We start from the raw sequence: 18,646 nt of genomic DNA on the forward strand, positions 1-18,646 counted from the left end.
TTTATTTCTATTTTATAACAAATGCTATCCATTTTAGCTATAATAATGGTAACGCTATTTTTCAGGGCATTCGAGAAGCCCTCGATCTTTTCAACTGCCCTCCTTTGTCGGGCAGTTAACGGAAGACCTCAGGCTTCTGAAAATGATAATGCCCTGAAAAATAGTGTTACCCTTACAGTAAAACTGTTTGACAAACAAAAGAAATCCCCCAAAAGTCTGTTTGATGGAACAGATGTCTTCCTGTCCACCTCGCTTACCTATTTCCTTATCGCAGCGTTTGATTGACCGGTTTTATGTTAATGAAAATTAAGGGCGTGTAATCTCTGATCGCAACAACCACGGGAAAGGATCCAGGCGTTAGTGTAGGTATTTACTGAAATCGTGCCCGAGGATATAGAGAATGGTGTTGTCAAAGCGGACTAGCACAATGGGATGTACCAATATATAGATTCATCGTTTACTGGTGTAGGTATACTTAATTGTGTTTAGGTGTGTGTTGATCATGTTGATGTGTGTAGGTGTGTTTATATATGTGTAGGTATGTTTAGAGGTGAGGTGAGGCGAAATGGGGTTTAACGTCGCGTCCAAGATAGCGACGTGTGTGTGTGTGTGTGTGTGTGTGTGTGTGTGTGTGTGTGTGTGTGTGTGTGTGTGTGTGTGTGTGTGTGTGTGTGTGTGTGTGTGTGTGTGTGTGTGTGTGTGTGTGTGTGTGTGCTTGTACTAGTCCGGACTGATGCCGATTTATAGTGCTAGCTCACTCAGATACCATGCCGCAGTTTAACATGAATACCCCACTCAGACACAGTATACTGACTCCGAGCTGACCAGTCCTTGTTTTAGCCCCTTAATGCCGAGCGCCAGACAGGGTAACAACAAGTACCATCTTTTAACGTCTTTTGGTATGACGCGGTCGGGGATCGAACCCTGGACCTCCCGCTCTCCGGGCGGACGCTCTACCACTAGACCACAGAGGTCCAGGTATATTTAGATGGGCATGGGTGCGTTTATGTGATTAGTTATGTTTAGATGTGTGTAGGTGTGTTAATATGTGTGTAGGTGTTATTAGATGTGTGTTTATATATGTGTAGGTGTGCTTAGATGTGTGTAGGTGTGTTTAGGTGTGTGTAGGTGTGTTTATATATGTGTAGGTATGTTCAGATGTGTGTGGGTGCATTTATGTGATTAGTTATGTTTAGATGTGTGTAGGTGTGTTTAGATGTGTGTAGGTGTGTTTATATATGTGTAGGTATGTTTAGATGTGTGTAGGTGTGTTTAGATGTGTGTAGGTGTTTATATATGTGTAGGTATGTTTAGATGTGTGTGGGTGCGTTTATGTGATTAGTTATGTTTAGATGTGTGGAGGTGTGTTTAGATGTGTGTAGGTGTGTTAATATGTGTGTAGGTGTTTATATATGTGTAGGTATGTTTAGATGTGTGTGGGTGCGTTTATGTGATTTGTTATGTTTAGATGTGTGTAGGTGTGTTAATATGTGTGTAGGTGTGTTAATATGTGTGTAGGTGTTTATATGTGCGTAAATCTATTTGATTGTGTTTAGGTATGTGATACCAGTACATCACAAATTATAACAAACAGTAAGTGCAGAATATTTTTTATTGCAGCAGAGAAGAAAAAGTACTGGCAGACAATTACCTAATCATAAAATACTGATTACCAGGGATATTCAATGCAGGAACATACTGTATTCTATGCTGATGGTTCTATTCCAATTTTTCCATATATTGAAAAAAACAAAAATATAATTTTTTTTACCCAAACACGTTGAAAAATCTTGCTTCAGAAATATTCAGAGCATATTTTTACACTGATTAACAAATTACAAATAATTTCAAAATACATTCAATCAATAAACTAGCAGGTCACAGTTGCAGCCCATGTCTGTTATGTGTCACCGCCCTAAACAGTGTCTTCGAGACACATGTACAGAAACAAATAACTGTCCAAAATAACATTCCTTAACTGAAATACCTAAACCTAACTAATGACCAAAACAAGGGGTTCCCTTTTTTTCTAAATGACAGAATGACGACTATAAAAAGCCAAAAGAAGAGCATGAAAGTAAAGGCACCATGGTTTTATCATTTTCACATGCCTATCCCCACCTCGCGCAACGAATCCTGACTGTCAGCTTTGTTGTCACCCTGTCCGCCATGTTTGCTGTGGCCGCCCTGTCCGCCATGTTTGCTGTGGCCGCCCTGTCCGCCATGTTTTCTGTGGCCACCCTGTCCGCCCTGTTTTCTGTGGCCGCCCTGTCCGCCCTGTTTTCTGTGGCCGCCCTGTCCGCCCTGTTTTCTGTGCCCGCCCTGTCTGCCATGTTTGCTTTTGCCCCCGTGTCCGCCATGCTTGCTGTGGCCCCCATGTCCGCCATGCTTGCTGTGGCCCCCTTGTCCGCCATGCTTGCTGTGTCCATGTTTCCCATGTTTCTTGCATTTCTTTATTTGTGATTTTTCAGGCTCACAGATGTCTTTGTTCCCCGAGGTCAAGTGCTTAACCTTGGTTTTTGTTCCAGTTGTAGGGTCACATTCGCCAAATTCTCCCTTTGAGTATCTGCATTTCCCTATAATAATGATAATCATATCACAATTTGGAAATCAAACATTGATGATTCAACTTCATGGATACAATCTAAAACGTATAATGATCACAAGGTGAGCAACAAATTCACTGAAGTATTTCAGAAACATGAGTAGCAACCCATTAATACTTAAAAAGATTGCAATTTTGCTGTTCAGTTTTTTTGCTCAAAATACCCCCCCCCCCAAAAAAAAAAACAACCCAAAAAAACAAACCAATCATATAATAGATGTTACAAAAACAGGACATGATTCTGATGCATACATAACTCATTTTCCGCAGGCAAGGGTATTAACTGACTGTGAAAGTCCAGTTTCCACCCTTGCCGAACAAGGCTAGAATTTCCAGGCTCAATCGTAGCGCCACCAGTGGCTATTATGAGTTATGTCCCTCCTTTTGACCAATCAGATTCCAAACTCTCATATCACTTGCATTTTCTTCAAACAAAATGGCGGCACCCAGTCAAATCACTTTGATTAAACAAGAGCACCTTGATTAAAAACAGGAAAAGATTTGCAAAATATCTGTCAACGACCCAGTTGGTGGTACACATGCTTTGCAAATCCTGCAGTTGACCGGAATCTGCACCTTGAAATCCTTGTTGCCTAATAACCGGATGTCTAGTTTTTTATGAGATTTTGATTGGACCATACATATACTCGTTAGTCAAAATGTAACTCCGGAATTCCAGCCTACATCGGCAAGGGTAGAAACTGGACTTTTATAGTCAGTTAACGCAATTGCTTGGGAAATTGCTTCGTAAAAATTTACCACAGATTCTCAGACAACATGCCCCGACTTTGTCATGGAACTAAAAATAGATCAAATGACCCTCACCTTTGCATGGATAAGTGTCGACCAGTTTCTCTTCACACTTGACACCTTTGTGAGCCTTTTTGAGAGAAATGACTCGACTGCGAGTGTATGTTGTTTCATCACAAGGCCCATAGGCAGTTTTATAATCATAACGACATCCTGGAACTAAAGGTTTGGGTTTTTGTGCAGCAATGCTATCTTTTAACTTGCAAAAGTGAAATGTCAACCAACCCAAACAGAAACTGTGAAAATAATGCATATTGAATGTGTACTTTCTGTACACTGTACAGACAGGTTGCAATAAACATTCCAAAACAAAAGTTGGTAACTTATAGTATTCATTTCATCACATAGATCGATAATAATTGGTAACAACCCATCAACAAATATATTTTGGTATGTCGGTAAAGAAATATTTCAAAATAAATTTCGAACATAAATTTTGATGAATTGTCTTGCAGCCATTTGACTTCACCTTTAGAATTGGCTATCATCTGACACATTCTAGTTGGGTTGGTGTCATGTTCCACATATATGATGATGAACAACAAAGGCTTAGCAACTTTTTCTTGGTTTCCAGATTCATCCAATCAAATGACAGAATAATGCAAAAGTGCGAGCAATGATATTAACAAAAAGCGTAACTTTAAGGGACACATCAACAGACCAAGAAAAAATCGGGCTTTGTAACGCAAAAGCAGCAAACAGCTTAGCGACAAGATTGCATGCAATGCAGTCTGACCTTTTTTGCATTTGCGCGTTATAGTCTTTACGGGTGCGCATCGCGCACTGCCAGTCTTGAGGTTCATGGTGCGGGTTTGCAGACTGGTCGCTTCATTACATTCACTCCAGTCATTTTTCTCGTACTTGCATTTCTCTCCTGCAACTGCAATGTGCAACATTTGCCTATTGTAGCAATCCAGGACAATGAAGGGGTGGAGGGGGACTCCAGGTGAGGTGAGGTGAAATTGGGTTTATCGTCCCGTCCAAGCCAAGATTATTGCACTTATATAGCGACGTGCATGCATGTGTGTGTGTGTGTGTGTGTGGCTGCTTGTACTAGACCAGACTGATGCGGATTTATAGTGCTAGCTCAATCAGATACCATGCCGCAATTTAACATGAATACCCCACTCGGACACAGTATACTGACTCCGAGCCGACCAGTACTTGTTTTAGCCCCTTAATGCCGAGCGCCAGACAGGGTAACAACAAGTACCATCTTTTAACGTCTTTTGGTATGACGCGGCTGGGAATCAAACTCGGGACCTTCCGCTCTCCAGGCGGACGCTCTACCACTAGACCACGGGGGGACTCCAGGATTAGATCTTGTCGATGATGCCTTACTGGTGGATAGTTTTGAGATAAAAATTCCATTTTAGTTCAATGGATCGGCGTTTAGCCATGCTCTGATCTGACTCAGGGTCCGTTTTCAGCTGTTGTATGAACTGATAGTGTAGGTCTCTAGTTGAGTGTCCCACAGAGTTGAAATGTTTGGCGCCGGGTTTGTCCCTTTGGTGGTTGATGTCGGCCAAGTGTTCTTGGAGTCTGATGCAGAAGTGTTGTTTTGTTTCTCCTACGTATTGTTTCACTCTGATGAGAGCCGTCCAGCCCGAAACTAGTCACCAATACCAGAGATTACACTTGGGTTCTTATTCTAGCAATCCCTTTGACACTAACAATGTGAGTGAAAGGGTTGAGTTCAAAGCCTCATTGAACAGTAATCAAGCATGTCATGGCGCCGTGTCACTTTAACGTGAGAGGAAAACCCACAGTGACTAAGGCTGTAAACTTTCACTTGGTGAAACTAATGAGAACAAGCATGGCGCCGACTTGCAAGGATAATAAATTGGTAAAATGATTGACCAGCACATCTTGGCTTTTATGGAGATGGCATGTTCCTCACCACATTTAACTTCAGCGCCCTGAATCATTGGCCCACCCATGCGCTGGGATGGCAGAGACACATAGCTTGAACACAATGGTGAAAATGGCAGTAAATTATGCATTCGGACACAACGAGTTGATTGTCTTTTGTCAGGAATGATGAAACATAAAAAAGTAGTATTTTCAGAGACTATAAACTTTCAAATATTTTCACAAGGCATGTTGTTAAGTCTTCGCATATACCAGTGCAGTGGGTTTTATTCCTTCTTTCTGAACTTTTGGAAAGAGTTTATTACACATTTCATAAAGTAGTTTTCACAAGGCTCTTGTTAGGCTACAACTCTCGCAACTTGCATGTTAAAGCAAGTCTTCTTGCACGACTCCATTACTCCTACAAAACTTCATTGCTCATAAAAAAAAACACACCTGGAAAACCAAAGTTATGCTGCTTATAGTTATTGAAAATCACAGCCAGATTGAAATACCTACCACAGATTCTGGTCTTGACCTTTTTCTGAGGACACGTCTTGTCTGATCCTTCCTTTATGATCTTGGTCGCGGTCTGTTTGCCGTTTTCACATTCGGACCATTTATCCTGCCTGTTATACTTGCATTCTACAACAGAACAACGCATCATTCTACAACAACAGAACAACGCATCATTCTCCAACAACAGAACAACGCATCATTCTACAACAACAGAGCAACGCATCATATTCAACAACAGAGCAACGCATCATTCTACTTCAACAGAGCAACGCATCATATTCAACAACAGAGCAACGCATCATTCAGATTCAGGATAAGGTTTGGACACAAAAGCTACAAAATCAGATGGCCCATATACAGTAAAAGGCAGCACATGAGTGAGTGAGTTGGGTGTAACGCTACTTTGTAACTTTGTAACTTTGTAACAGTGTAACCATATGGTTCTAGATCATTCTTGTCATTAAACAATATATCACGTGACTAACCACGGGTCCAGGTCGTCCTGTGGGTACTCGGGTCCGTCTCAGTACCCAACCAACACGAGTACCCAAGTTACCCGTCCCAGCCCAAGCATAAGCTTTAGCAATTTTGAAATTACTCCCATGAAAGCAAGCATCTTATGTTAATTTCATAAAAAGGAATAATGCTAAGGCACTGTTGCTTACCAAGGTCCGCCCTAAGACGGTGAGCTGAATGTTACACCTGGTAAAATCTTTAGCCATTAAGTAAGAAAAGTGTGGGTGTTGCGGCTGTTTCCTATATATGTCACTGTTATCTTTCAGGTGTTTCCTATATATCACCGTCATATTTCCAGGGTTTGGTATGTGTCTTTGTCATATTTCAACTGTTTCGTATATATCATCGTCATATTCCACCTCTTCCTATATTTCATTGTCATATTTCCACTGTTTCCTATATATCATTATTATGTTTCCACTGTTCCCTCTATATCATCATCATATTCCACCTCTTCCTATATTTCATTGTCATATTTCAACTGTTTCGTATATATCATTGTCATATTTCAACTGTTTCGTATATATCATTGTCATATTTCAACCGTTTCGTATATTATCATATTTCAACTGTTTCGTATATATCATTGTCATTTATCATCCAAAACTGGCTCCCACAGGAGATATCACTTGGGTGAGATCAAGTGATATCTACATTGTCGATATCGCTGCAATGAAATAGCATCACAATTCTTTGCAGACCATTGTGACATCATTGGTTACCATGATGTCACAATCAAAGGGCATCCATCACTAATGGCTCTGCTACAGAAGCTGTTAGCAGTACTTTTTACACTTAAGACACTGCTTATTACTATCTACAAAATGAAAAAGTTGGAAGAATGATGTTGGATGATATATACGCAAAACAACAATCATTTTTACTTGCCTTTCGCGGCAATCCATCGGTCTGTCCACTAGAGTAAATGCCCTTTGTCAAAGGGAAGCTATTCTAACCCCAGTCTCCATGCGAAAAAAAATATCCGACACTACCCAAAAGTGCTACTGCACAACCCTGGTTATGGTTATCATTATTTTGAAGATGTATAGTAAAACCTGCAATTAAAATAACACGATATCAGAATATATTATTCGTAGTAAAACTGCAGTTTAAGATACTGGGTTTTTTTCCCGTCATATTATTGGTTATATTTTAACGTAATCACCGGTAGATTGGGAGAAAATATGTATACAGCTGATTGCAATTTCCGCCTTAGTATACGAGACAGTACACATATAATTTTTATCCCTGCATATGAAACAATGCCTAGCATAACAATAAATACAATCAAAATGGTAAATAATCATGTCTAGTGGAATGATATAGTACTAAACACAATTTTGTTCAGTGTATGTGTGACTTCATGTTTACACTGACAGCCAAACATCAGACATCTGTCATGAAGTAGTTCCAAAAAAGGAGAGGTGACAAGAGCGTATGTATACTTACATTGTTCTACAGTGACATCTTTTGTAGTTTGTTTACAACAAATATATTCAAATAATATATCATTATTATATGAGAACGGTCTGTTAAGATCTACCACGGAAAGTCAGTCACAATGACAATGCATTGCAATACATTTACATTAAAAACTCAAAATGGCCGACACGATCAATGGGAGAGAAATTCTGTCACTAGGATGAGTCGAAGCGAGGATATTTCAATGAACAGTTCTTCGTTTTGTTCACTAGGATGGGTCGTAGCAAAGATATTTGTATCTGTCTGCCTGCAGTCGAAACCCTGACAGTTTCAATGAGCATTTCTTCATTTCGTGTACTAGGATGAGTTGAAGTGAGGATATTTCAATGAGCAGTTCTTCATTACGTGTACTAGGATGGGTCGTAGTGAGGATATTTCGATAAGCAGTTCTTCATTTATAATAGGATGAGTCGAAGCGAGGATATTTCAACGAGCAGTTCTTCATTTCGTGTACTAGGATGGGTCGTAGCGAGGATATTTCGATGAGTGTGCAGACAGATCAACTCGACACCACGATAGTTTCGATGTGACATTTCATGCAGTCGAACTCTGCAGACTTTTCTTAATCTAAGCTAAAAAGCTGGGTTTAAGATTAAAGGGTCAGAAACAACGCTTCTGTATGTAGGGTTTTCCAGGGGTTTTCCAGGGGTTTTCCCAGGAGTATGGAAATAGTCCATCAGTGTGTACATCACTTCAAGAATACAGTCTCGTGAAAAACGTATGAACGTCAAATTGTGTCGTACATCTGTTTAGGAATGTTAGTTTTACGATCATGTGACTGGCCTCTGGTCCTATGGAAAACTGTATTTAGCGTAAACTTCACATTAAAAAATTATTAATATATAAACCTCTATAGTTAATCTGTCATGGCACGACAGATTAGCTATACTAATATGAGAGAATTGGGTGTTCTTTAACTTCTTTTGAGTAATAAATATATCAGTCAAGGCAAACAGCTGTGAAATGAAGGGAGTAATTGTTCATATTTTGGGGGAAGAAGGAGAACTGGCCCATCCTAGTATCTCCCTTTTTCATCTACAATGTGTTCTATGGGCGGTCTCGCCAATTTAACTTCACTAGACCATATCGGCCCAGTTTTATTAAAACCATGACCCAACTTCACTTAGAAGCAAATACAAGGCTGACAGATTTGTAGAACAGCAGGTTTCCATGCTGGGATAGGCAACATGCAGAGAACATAACTAGTCTCTGATTCATGCTGTAGTGGATGTTTATGTAAGAGAGGAAGAATTGGTTAGAAAATGTGTAGTCCAAGATTTTCACCTAGAATTGGTCTTCAGCAACCCACGCTTGTTGAAGTGAGTGAGTTAAATTTTAAGTCACATCAGCAATATTTCAGCGATATCGTGACTATCAATTGTTAAACATAATACATATATTGAAACTTATATAAAAACCTGTCAACAAAGGACAGTAAAATAACTAGATTTATCACAGAAAAAGATATAAAACTAGTACGGAATTATAAAAGAGAATAGCACTATACATAACGATACAAGATAAAAACGGGCTATAGATTGCCAGCAACTGAAGGTAGACCACCATACTGGGGACATGCATGTTGTGAAAAGCATGTTGTAATAGGCCACTAACGGGATCTTATAACATACTAACGGACATAGCTAACTCACTTTGTGGTCCTGGGTGTACTCTTTTAACGACAATGTTTATGTTTAATCTGTTAATCTCTGAGCTGCTACCGTGTCTTCAATCAGCCTATGAAAATATCCGCAGCCACACGTGGCTGTTCAAAGCGGCAATTGACAAACAATTGACAGCAAGTGATAAACTGGGTTGAGAACTGACACCTTGTCCCAAATTAGCATTAGAAGTTGGCACTAAGCCAAACTGCCCAATGGTAAAGGTATCATAAGGACTAGTAGAAATTTTCCATTTTTAAGGGTTTTGCTATATGTTATCATTCTAAGGACTAGTGGATGAAAACTGTTAGTTTCTAACCCTGCAAATATACACCCACAATTAACTACCGGTATAGCAAAACAGGTATCAGGCATTGATATATAGCTGAGCGACCCACAGAAGAGAGCACATATACAAGGCACACTGCTGTTATTTATCGAGTAACTGAATGTGGATACGTGAGTTGATCTAAGATGTCTGACAGTTGAAATGCTTATAAAAAATTATGGTTAAATTGACATAAAGTAATTGGTCCCTTTGAGTTTGTTATAACTGTAGTTTACTATATAAAGATCATCTTCCCGAGGCAAGTGAGTTAACTGACTATAAAAGTCCAGTTTCCACCCTTGCCGAACTAGGCTGGTATTATGGAGTTACATTTTGGCTGGACTAACGGGTCTATGCATAGTCCAATCAAAATCGCGCACCGAAATCGAAATCTGGTTCATAAACTGTCGTGCAGAGTTCGATCGGATTTGCAAAGCATATGCATCACCAATTCGTTGTCAGCAGATATTTTCCATATCCTTTCATGTTTTTAATCAAAGTGCTCACGTGATTTGATGCATTTCGCGATGTAAGACACGTTTTCTCACAATATAGATCTTGATTATTGGTAAGATCGTCCTGACTGGGTGCCACCTTTTTGTGTGAAGCAAACGCAAGTGATACGAGAGGTGGAATCTGATTGGTCCATAGGTGAGGCTTAGAAGGGACATAATTGGTAATAGCCACTGGTGGCGCAACGATCGAGCCCAGTAATTGCAGCCTAGTTCGACAAGGGTGGAAACTGGACTTTTAAAGTCAGTTAACTCCCTTGCCTCGGGAAGATGTATCAAGATAGTACCCAGCTCTCACAATTACTATAGTCTGCAATGTCAGACACTAATCCAAAGCCTGAGTCGAGGAAACTTCAGTTCGGTTTAGTAATCTTTGCAAATAATAGACTGTACTATAACATTAAAATGAACACAAAATTACGAAAAAAGAAACATGTTCAGGCCAGTGGACTCAGACTGTTACTACAATGACAATGCTGATCATAATGTGATATGTTCACGAAAGTCATGTGATGTCATGGCCCAGTTGTCTTAGGCACCACATTTTGCTGTGCAGCATTGCATCCCTGAGGCATAACGGGAACCTATGATCATGATGATAGTGGGTTAAAATCCCATATTTGACGTAAGTATGTCCCTCCCACATCAAGGTGACACACATGATGCGTGGCTCACTAGTACCCCTGACCCGCCTAGTGTCAGTAGTTTCAAATTAAACAAGCATGAAATATTCACATCCCCCCCCAATATGACATGTCTGGTGTGTGCAATGCATTAGCTCCTGTGAACTATGTTCACTGGGGCTTTTTGTAAAGAAATATAGTACGTTTTTCAAGATCTGCTCCGGAAACGAGGACTACCTCCATTTTCAGTCTAAATCAAAGTCGGTGCCAAGGAAACTAAAAAAATATTGTTTTTAAACATGCCAAACTATCAAAAGGCACCAGTTCACCACTAGACCTATCTATGTGCCCAGTATGACGAAGAAATATGGTACGGTTTTCAAGTTCTGCTCCGGAAACGAGGACTACTGCCATTTTCAGTCTTAATCAAAGTCGTTGCCAAGGAAACTCGAAAAATAACTTTTTTTTAAATCCCAAACTATCAAAAGGCACCAGTTCACCACTAGATCTATCTATGTGCCAAGTTTGGTGAAGAAATACGGCACGTTTTTCAAGATCTGCTCCGGAAACGAGGACTACCTCCATTTTCAGTCTAAATCAAAGTCGGTGCCATGGAAACTAAAAAAATATTGTTTTTAAACATGCCAAACTATCAAAAGGCACCAGTTCACCACTAGACCTATCTATGTGCCCAGTATGACGAAGAAATATGGTACGGTTTTCAAGTTCTGCTCCGGAAACGAGGACTACTGCCATTTTCAGTCTTAATCAAAGTCGTTGCCATGGAAACTCGAAAAATAACTTTTTTTTAAATCCCAAACTATCAAAAGGCACCAGTTCATCACTAGATCTATCTATGTGCCAAGTTTGGTGAAGAAATATGGTACGGTTTTCAAGATCTGCTCCGGAAACGAGGACTACCTCCATTTTCAGTCTAAATCAAAGTCGGTGCCAAGGAAACTAAAAAAATATTGTTTTTAAACATGCCAAACTATCAAAAGGCACCAGTTCACCACTAGACCTATCTATGTGCCCAGTATGACGAAGAAATATGGTACGGTTTTCAAGTTCTGCTCCGGAAACGAGGACTACTGCCATTTTCAGTCTTAAACAAAGTCGTTGCCAAGGAAACTCGAAAAAATAACTTTTTTTTAAATCCCAAACTATCAAAAGGCACCAGTTCACCACTAGATCTATCTATGTGCCAAGTTTGGTGAAGAAATACGGCACGTTTTTCAAGATCTGCTCCGGAAACGAGGACTACCTCCATTTTCAGTCTAAATCAAAGTCGGTGCCATGGAAACTAAAAAAATAACTTTTTTTAAAATCCCAAACTATCAAAAGGCACCAGTTCACCACTAGATCTATCTATGTGCCAAGTTTGGAGAAGAAATATGGTACGGTTTTCAAGATCTGCTCCGGAAACGAGGACTACTGCCATTTTCAGTCTAAATCAAAGTCGTTGCCATGGAAACTCGAAAAATAACTTTTTTTTAAATCCCAAACTATCAAAAGGCACCAGTTCATCACTAGATCTATCTATGTGCCAAGTTTGGTGAAGAAATATGGTACGGTTTTCAAGATCTGCTCCGGAAACGAGGACTACCGCCATTTTCAGTCTAAATCAAAGTCACTGCCATGGAAACTAAAAAAATAACTTTTTTTTAAATCCCAAACTATCAAAAGGCACCAGTTCACCACTAGATCTATCTATGTGCCAAGTTTGGTGAAGAAATATGGTACGGTTTTCAAGATCTGCTACGGAAACGAAATGTGACGGAAGGACGAACAGACGGACGGACGGAACCTTGGTATAACTATATACCCCCGACCTATAATAACGTCAAAAGCAGCACCCACCCACTCACTCACTCACTCACAAAACTCATGAGGTAAACTACATACTGCGCGAAGCAGACGTTGCAGCCGCAAGGACGACCACCAGCACCACCAGCGTCGACAAGGTCTTCATCTGTAACAAAAATAACATTACCGGTCAGTGTCTACCAGGCTTGGAAACTTAGGCAGGTCCTGGGTTTCATGAGGTTTCTAAGCAAAAGCTAAAGAATCTTTATCTACAGACCCCCATAATGTGATTGAGTCTTTAACATTCATCATGTTCAGTGGGTCACAATGTTCATCCTGTTTAGTGGGGATTTATTTGCTTATGCTGAAGAATATTCATCCACGAACCCCCTAATCTTGAGGCCCTAGCATTCAAAGGGTCATAATCTCCACAACGTGTGGCCCTGTGAAGATCTGGGATAGAACAGGTCTTCAGCAAACCATGCTTGTCGTAAAAGGCGACTAACAGGATCGGGTGGTCAGGCTCGCTGACTTGGTTGATGCATGTCATCGATCCCAATTGCGTGGATCGATGGTCATGATAATCACTGGATTGTCCGGTCCAGACTCGATTATTTATAGACCGCCGTCATATAGCTGGAATATTGCTGAGTGCACAGTTAAACAACAAATAAACCAACCATCCACAACGTGTGATCTGGATGCATGTTTCTCACTGTACCCCGATGATAGGGATTGTTGCTCATGCTACCAACCAGAATTAATTCCCATTGGCTGCTGTGATATGGCTGAAATATTACTAACAGCAACATAAAACCTAATTTACTTGCAATAACACGAGCATAAACGTGTTTAACATAAGCATGATGACTTCAGCCACTCTGTAAATAACAAACAATCCTTTCTTCATGTTTCCCACACAATCAAAGGCCATCTGAACCATGAAAATAAAAATTGTAATTATTTGGTTAAGTGCCAAACATTTGGAACGAAAGCACAAAGGCGCTCAACCAAACTAGCTGCATGTGTAGCTATGTCCGTAATCATGGTAATTAAAGTGATGTTTGAAGTAACATTCTGGTTCAAAATGTCTAATCACTGTTAATAAGTTCCAACTGTAGAAACTAATTAATGAATTTCATAAACATAATCTTGCTCTATTTATTGGTAGTATGTTTAAAAAACGGAAGTTAATATGCCGACAACCTTATTTGTTTGTCTTTGTAAGATTTTCTTTAAGCTCAACACCAATACAGCATACTGTAGGGAAATAATCTGGAGGTTAAGATTCAAAACTTGCATATTTTTTTTTCAATTTTGCATTTGTATAATGTTGATCATCTACCAAAAGTATTTTTTAAAATTATTTATATTATTTTTCTGTCTGCCCGCTTACTCCCACTCTGAGCATGAAGAGGAGAGACATACCTAATGATAAGGATTGCCCCACAATAATCATGATAATATTGCTCATTAATCTGAGAAGTCACATTTACATCTTTTTTTGCAAACTCTGTTCAAAACAGCCTATATCGTCAAAAATAAACATGATAATGAACAAAAATTATTGTTGTTGCGTGAGACAACAGAAATGGGCTTCATACACATGGGGAATCGAACCCAGGCCTTCAAGCATGACGAGCGAACACTTCAACCACTTGCCTATGCCATGGCCCACTTGTCAGACAGAAGGCAATCAGTTGTAGAGGAGTGTGTGTGTGAGAATGGTTTTACGCCGCTTTTAGCAATATTCCAGCAATATCAGGGCGGGGGACACCAGAAATGGGCTTCACACATTGTACCCATGTTGGGAATCGAACCTGGGTCTTCAGCGTGACGAGCGAACACCTTAACCACTAGGCTACCCGACCGCCCAAGCTGAAGAGGAAGGAAGAAAGAAGCCCTATCATGCTATAGGAGAAATATGGTTTTGGGTACCCAGAATTTCAGACCTTTTTATCTGTAATATAATGTAAAATAAATTACTGTGATTTATATACTCAAAGGTAAACTTAATGGTGATCTGTTTTATGGTATACAATAAGCAGGGTAAAATATAATGTGGCAGCTCACACTGCACTCCTACAAACAGGGTGATGAAAAGGTGCAGAGTGCCTCTGGGTTATTTGTCTGGTGTGCTGATGTTTTGGCTAGATCTGCCTTGACACATAAATTGTTTGAAATGCTAAATGTCAACACAGTGTCGAGTGTGCCATGCAGGCCGTGTTAACTGTCTGGTCATGTGAATGATGACAATCCATTTGATGTTGACGATAGCCCTATTATCGTCCCAAAATTCCCCATAATTCCATAATACACGAGTTGTTTTCGTAATGCTAGGTCATGTCATCATAAGCATACTAAATAATGTTTCAGGCATAAGGAGCAAACTCCACTGAGTGTGTCAATTGCCCTGTTAGTCTGAAGTTTCTAATACAGAGCACCAGATAACTTTTTGAGTTTTTACTCTTGGGTTTCTATTTGTATTGGGTTGTTACATTTTTCATTGGGTAACCAATATTTTTTCGCTCATCCATTCATCACTCTATTGGTTTTTTCCCCGAAATAAGTGAACATTTAAAGATTTACAAAAGAAAGAAATAATGCTTTAGATGAATATAACAGTTCTAAATATATAGCCTTGACTCAGAAAGTGAAATTAGCTCATAATTGTGTTTCGGAAATTAGCTCTGTTGCACACATGCTGAAAAAACTTCACTGAGTATTTATGCCTGCTGTTTTTATACATTTGATTTTTTCATCTAATGCATGAGTTTCTGTACGCAAGATAACTGAAAGTAATTGGGTTTTGAATAATTTTTGGGAGTATTTTACGCAAATAGGCAACTTATCTGTAGCTCTGCTAACATTCAGGATTTAAGGCAATTCATTATTTTATATAAATGAAATAATCTACAGATTTTGACATATCCTAGCCCACAAGACAAATGCCAGCAAACTAGGAGTAGGATGAGTATATTAACTCATTGAAGTTGGATTAGCTACTGAAAATAACAAACTGTATCCTTTCAAGAGACTCCCCCTTGACAAATAGACACGTAGACACCACTGGTTCATGCCCGGTGTTCGACAATAAAACTGGTCTGTTGGTCAGACACTAACATAGTTTTTAAAGTTTTAGTAAACTTAAATATATTGTTGTCCAGTGGTCTGGTGTTATTTTTGGTGTGAAACAAAGTAATACATTTGCACTAGGGCTGGGACAAGTCCAAGTTTACTACCCAGGTACCCGACACCCTATTACTCGATCCTACCCGGGTACCCGCTGTTGTTCTCAAGAGATGGGAACAAAATGGCAAAAATTATTCAGATACATGTATGAAACAATCAGATGATGCGTACTGAAGCCTTATCATTACTTAAACATAAAAAGAGTGAAAAGGAATGAGTGCATCGCCAGAAAGAAAGGAAATCATTAGCGACTTGAACTGTAACCACAGAGCTATAGTAGTTGGTTTGTTGTTTAACGCCTCACTCAGCAATATTCCAGCTATATGACGGCAGTCTGTAAATAATCAAGTCTGGACCAGACAATCCAGTGATTGACATTATGAGCATCGATCCACGTAATTGGGATCGATGACATGCATCAACCAAGTCAGCGAGCCTGACCACCCGATCCCGTTAGTCGCCTTTAACGACAAGCAAAGTCACCTTTTACGGCAAGCATGGGTTGCTGAAGACCTATTCTACCCCGGAATCTTCACGGGTCCAGAGCTATAGTGAGTTTTTGTCATTGAACAATATATCACATGACTAACCAAGGCTCCGGGTAGTACAGCGGGTACCCGTGTTCACTCAGTACCCACCCGACCCGAGTACCCAAGTTACCCGTCCCAGCCCTAATTTGTACGACTTTGGAAAACCAGAAGCTTCAACAACCCTGCGTGGTACTGTGTTTACCTCCTTGACTGGTGTCTCTTGCTTATTATGCAAACTCACTTGAATGTGTCATCTAATTTCAGCGTGAGGTACTGGTTCTATGACTAATGGATGTGCTACGTCACTACCTGGGAAGGGGCGGTCGGGTAGCCTAGTGGTTAAAGCGTTCGCTCTTCACGCCGAAGACCCGGGTTTCGATTCCCGACATGGGTACAATGTGTGAAGCCCATTTCTGGTGTCCCCCGCCGTGATATTGCTGGAATATTGCTAAAAGCGGCGTAAAACCATACTCACTCACTCACTACCCGGGAAAAGATGTAAAGTTGACCTATTGGAAGCAAATATACCTCTGAAGTTAACCAGCTTATTATTTATAACTGTAATTTGCTACACATTGAGCTTAAGAATTAGAGTGAACGAGTGAGTGAGTTGGGTTTAAGGCCGCTTTTAACAGTATTCCAGTCATATCACTGAAGTGATGCAGGTCTCAGATGTTTACCACTTTGGTGAAACCCACGAGCACGGGTAGGGTGCTGACAAACCTAGAAACATAATAGGGGCGAACCGGATTTCGAACCCACAACCATAGGTTTCTGGCATGCCAAAGGGACACAACTCTGCACAGCGAATCACGGATCTCCAACTAGTAGACAGCTCCTTTCAGATTAGTAGCTTATGTAACATAACCAGATAGTGGGAGAAAACAACTAGTCTCAGACCAAGGGACTAGTGGTTGTCTATTCCATGATAGATGTCATGTGTGCAATAAAGAAATGGGAAATATTACTCAAATTGTTTAAAAGTGATACTTTGTAGTTGAATTTATGAGTGTCCAATGATCATTATTCAGTTTTAAACAAAGTCAAAGCGATAGAAACTAACTGTTTTTGTGTACTAGTCCTTTAATGATAATAACATATAGCAGAAACCCTTAAAAAAGTGCCAATTTCTACTAGTCCTTATGATACTTTAACTATTGGGCAATTTGGCAAGGACTATAGGACTAGTGCCAATTTTCTAACTCAGTGAAATTATATGAAAGTGTTTAGTTTAAGGACTACCAGTATCATGTCATACTCAACCACATGCTCCAAGTTGAGGTCTGTGAGGAACTTGCAACACTGTCTGAGTAATTAGGGTGGGTAATAAATAACTGCTAAGGTGTTCTACATAGGAAAATCCTTGTAAACTGACAATTACCGTATCCGACGTAATAGGCGCCCACAGCGATATTTGCTAATATATTGGCTAGTGAACAATCCCAATTAGCACCCCTTCCGATTGATCAATGTACACAAGACTTATTTATTCGCGTATAATATGCACTCTTGTGTTATATGCACCCTTAATTATGGGCAATTAAATTCTGGAAAAAATATATCTGTCGTATATAAACATTTCAGGCTGTCAGCATAAACCACGAAATCTATTCTTTAACTATGTTTTTTTTTCACGAAAACAATATTCTAATAAGAGCCCCCTATTTCTAATTTTGAGAGTGCCCTTGGCGCTTATTACGTCGAATACGGTAAGTGTTCTCTAAGTCATGTGTGATAAAGATGCATAGACTGTAGGTCACATGGTTCAATAGTTGGAGAATGCAGCTTAAGATTTCTTACATCACAGACAACTAACTACATGAAACAACAACAAGTTGCCAGTTCAGTACAGTATGGCAGCAGTGGTGCCCCAGGGCACCTGCTCCAGGGCACCTGCCCCAGGGCAAGGCCTGACCTATCCATCTCTCTGTGTCGAGACAAGGCTAAAATGACATGGATTACATAATTAATAGAATCTACCCTACAAATATGAAGACACAGTTGTTTCCAGTGACTTACCATAAAGCCCACATCTAGAAGGATTATCACAGCATCCCTCTGAATGATTGATGGCCATGAAGTGACAGTAAAGTAACTGCTGGACACAAAGAGGACACATAGTCTGGTCAGAGTCCCTCAACCACATTGCTTTCCCTTCAATCCATCCCCTACTGCAATAGCATAACCCTAAATGAAGCAAGTCTAGATTTT

General features: G+C 39.9%; 1 protein-coding gene across 5 annotated transcripts in view; it reads right to left on the bottom strand.

Annotated features, from left to right (window-relative positions):
• The window catches only part of LOC125371954, a 50,565-nt gene that overhangs the window by 22,689 nt on the left and 9,230 nt on the right, over positions 1–18,646 (bottom strand). For 4 of the 5 annotated variants that reach the window (XR_007217918.1, XM_048380665.1, XM_048380662.1 and 1 more), the window contains exons 2-4: positions 12,813–12,879; positions 5,786–5,911; positions 4,152–4,295 (exon numbers count right to left, since the gene is read on the bottom strand). Coding sequence is in view for 4 of the 5 variants with exons in the window: in XM_048380665.1 (XP_048236622.1) it covers positions 4,152–4,295; positions 5,786–5,911; positions 12,813–12,879 (337 nt within the window). In the remaining variant the exon portion in view is untranslated. The remainder of the gene's footprint in view (positions 1–4,151; positions 4,296–5,785; positions 5,912–12,812; positions 12,880–18,646) is intronic. The other variant, XM_048380663.1, reaches the window with a different exon arrangement.

Source organism: Haliotis rufescens, unplaced genomic scaffold (genome assembly GCF_023055435.1).
Source record: "Haliotis rufescens isolate VD_foot unplaced genomic scaffold, xgHalRufe1.0.p SCAF_32, whole genome shotgun sequence".
Taxonomy (NCBI): domain Eukaryota; kingdom Metazoa; phylum Mollusca; class Gastropoda; order Lepetellida; family Haliotidae; genus Haliotis; species Haliotis rufescens.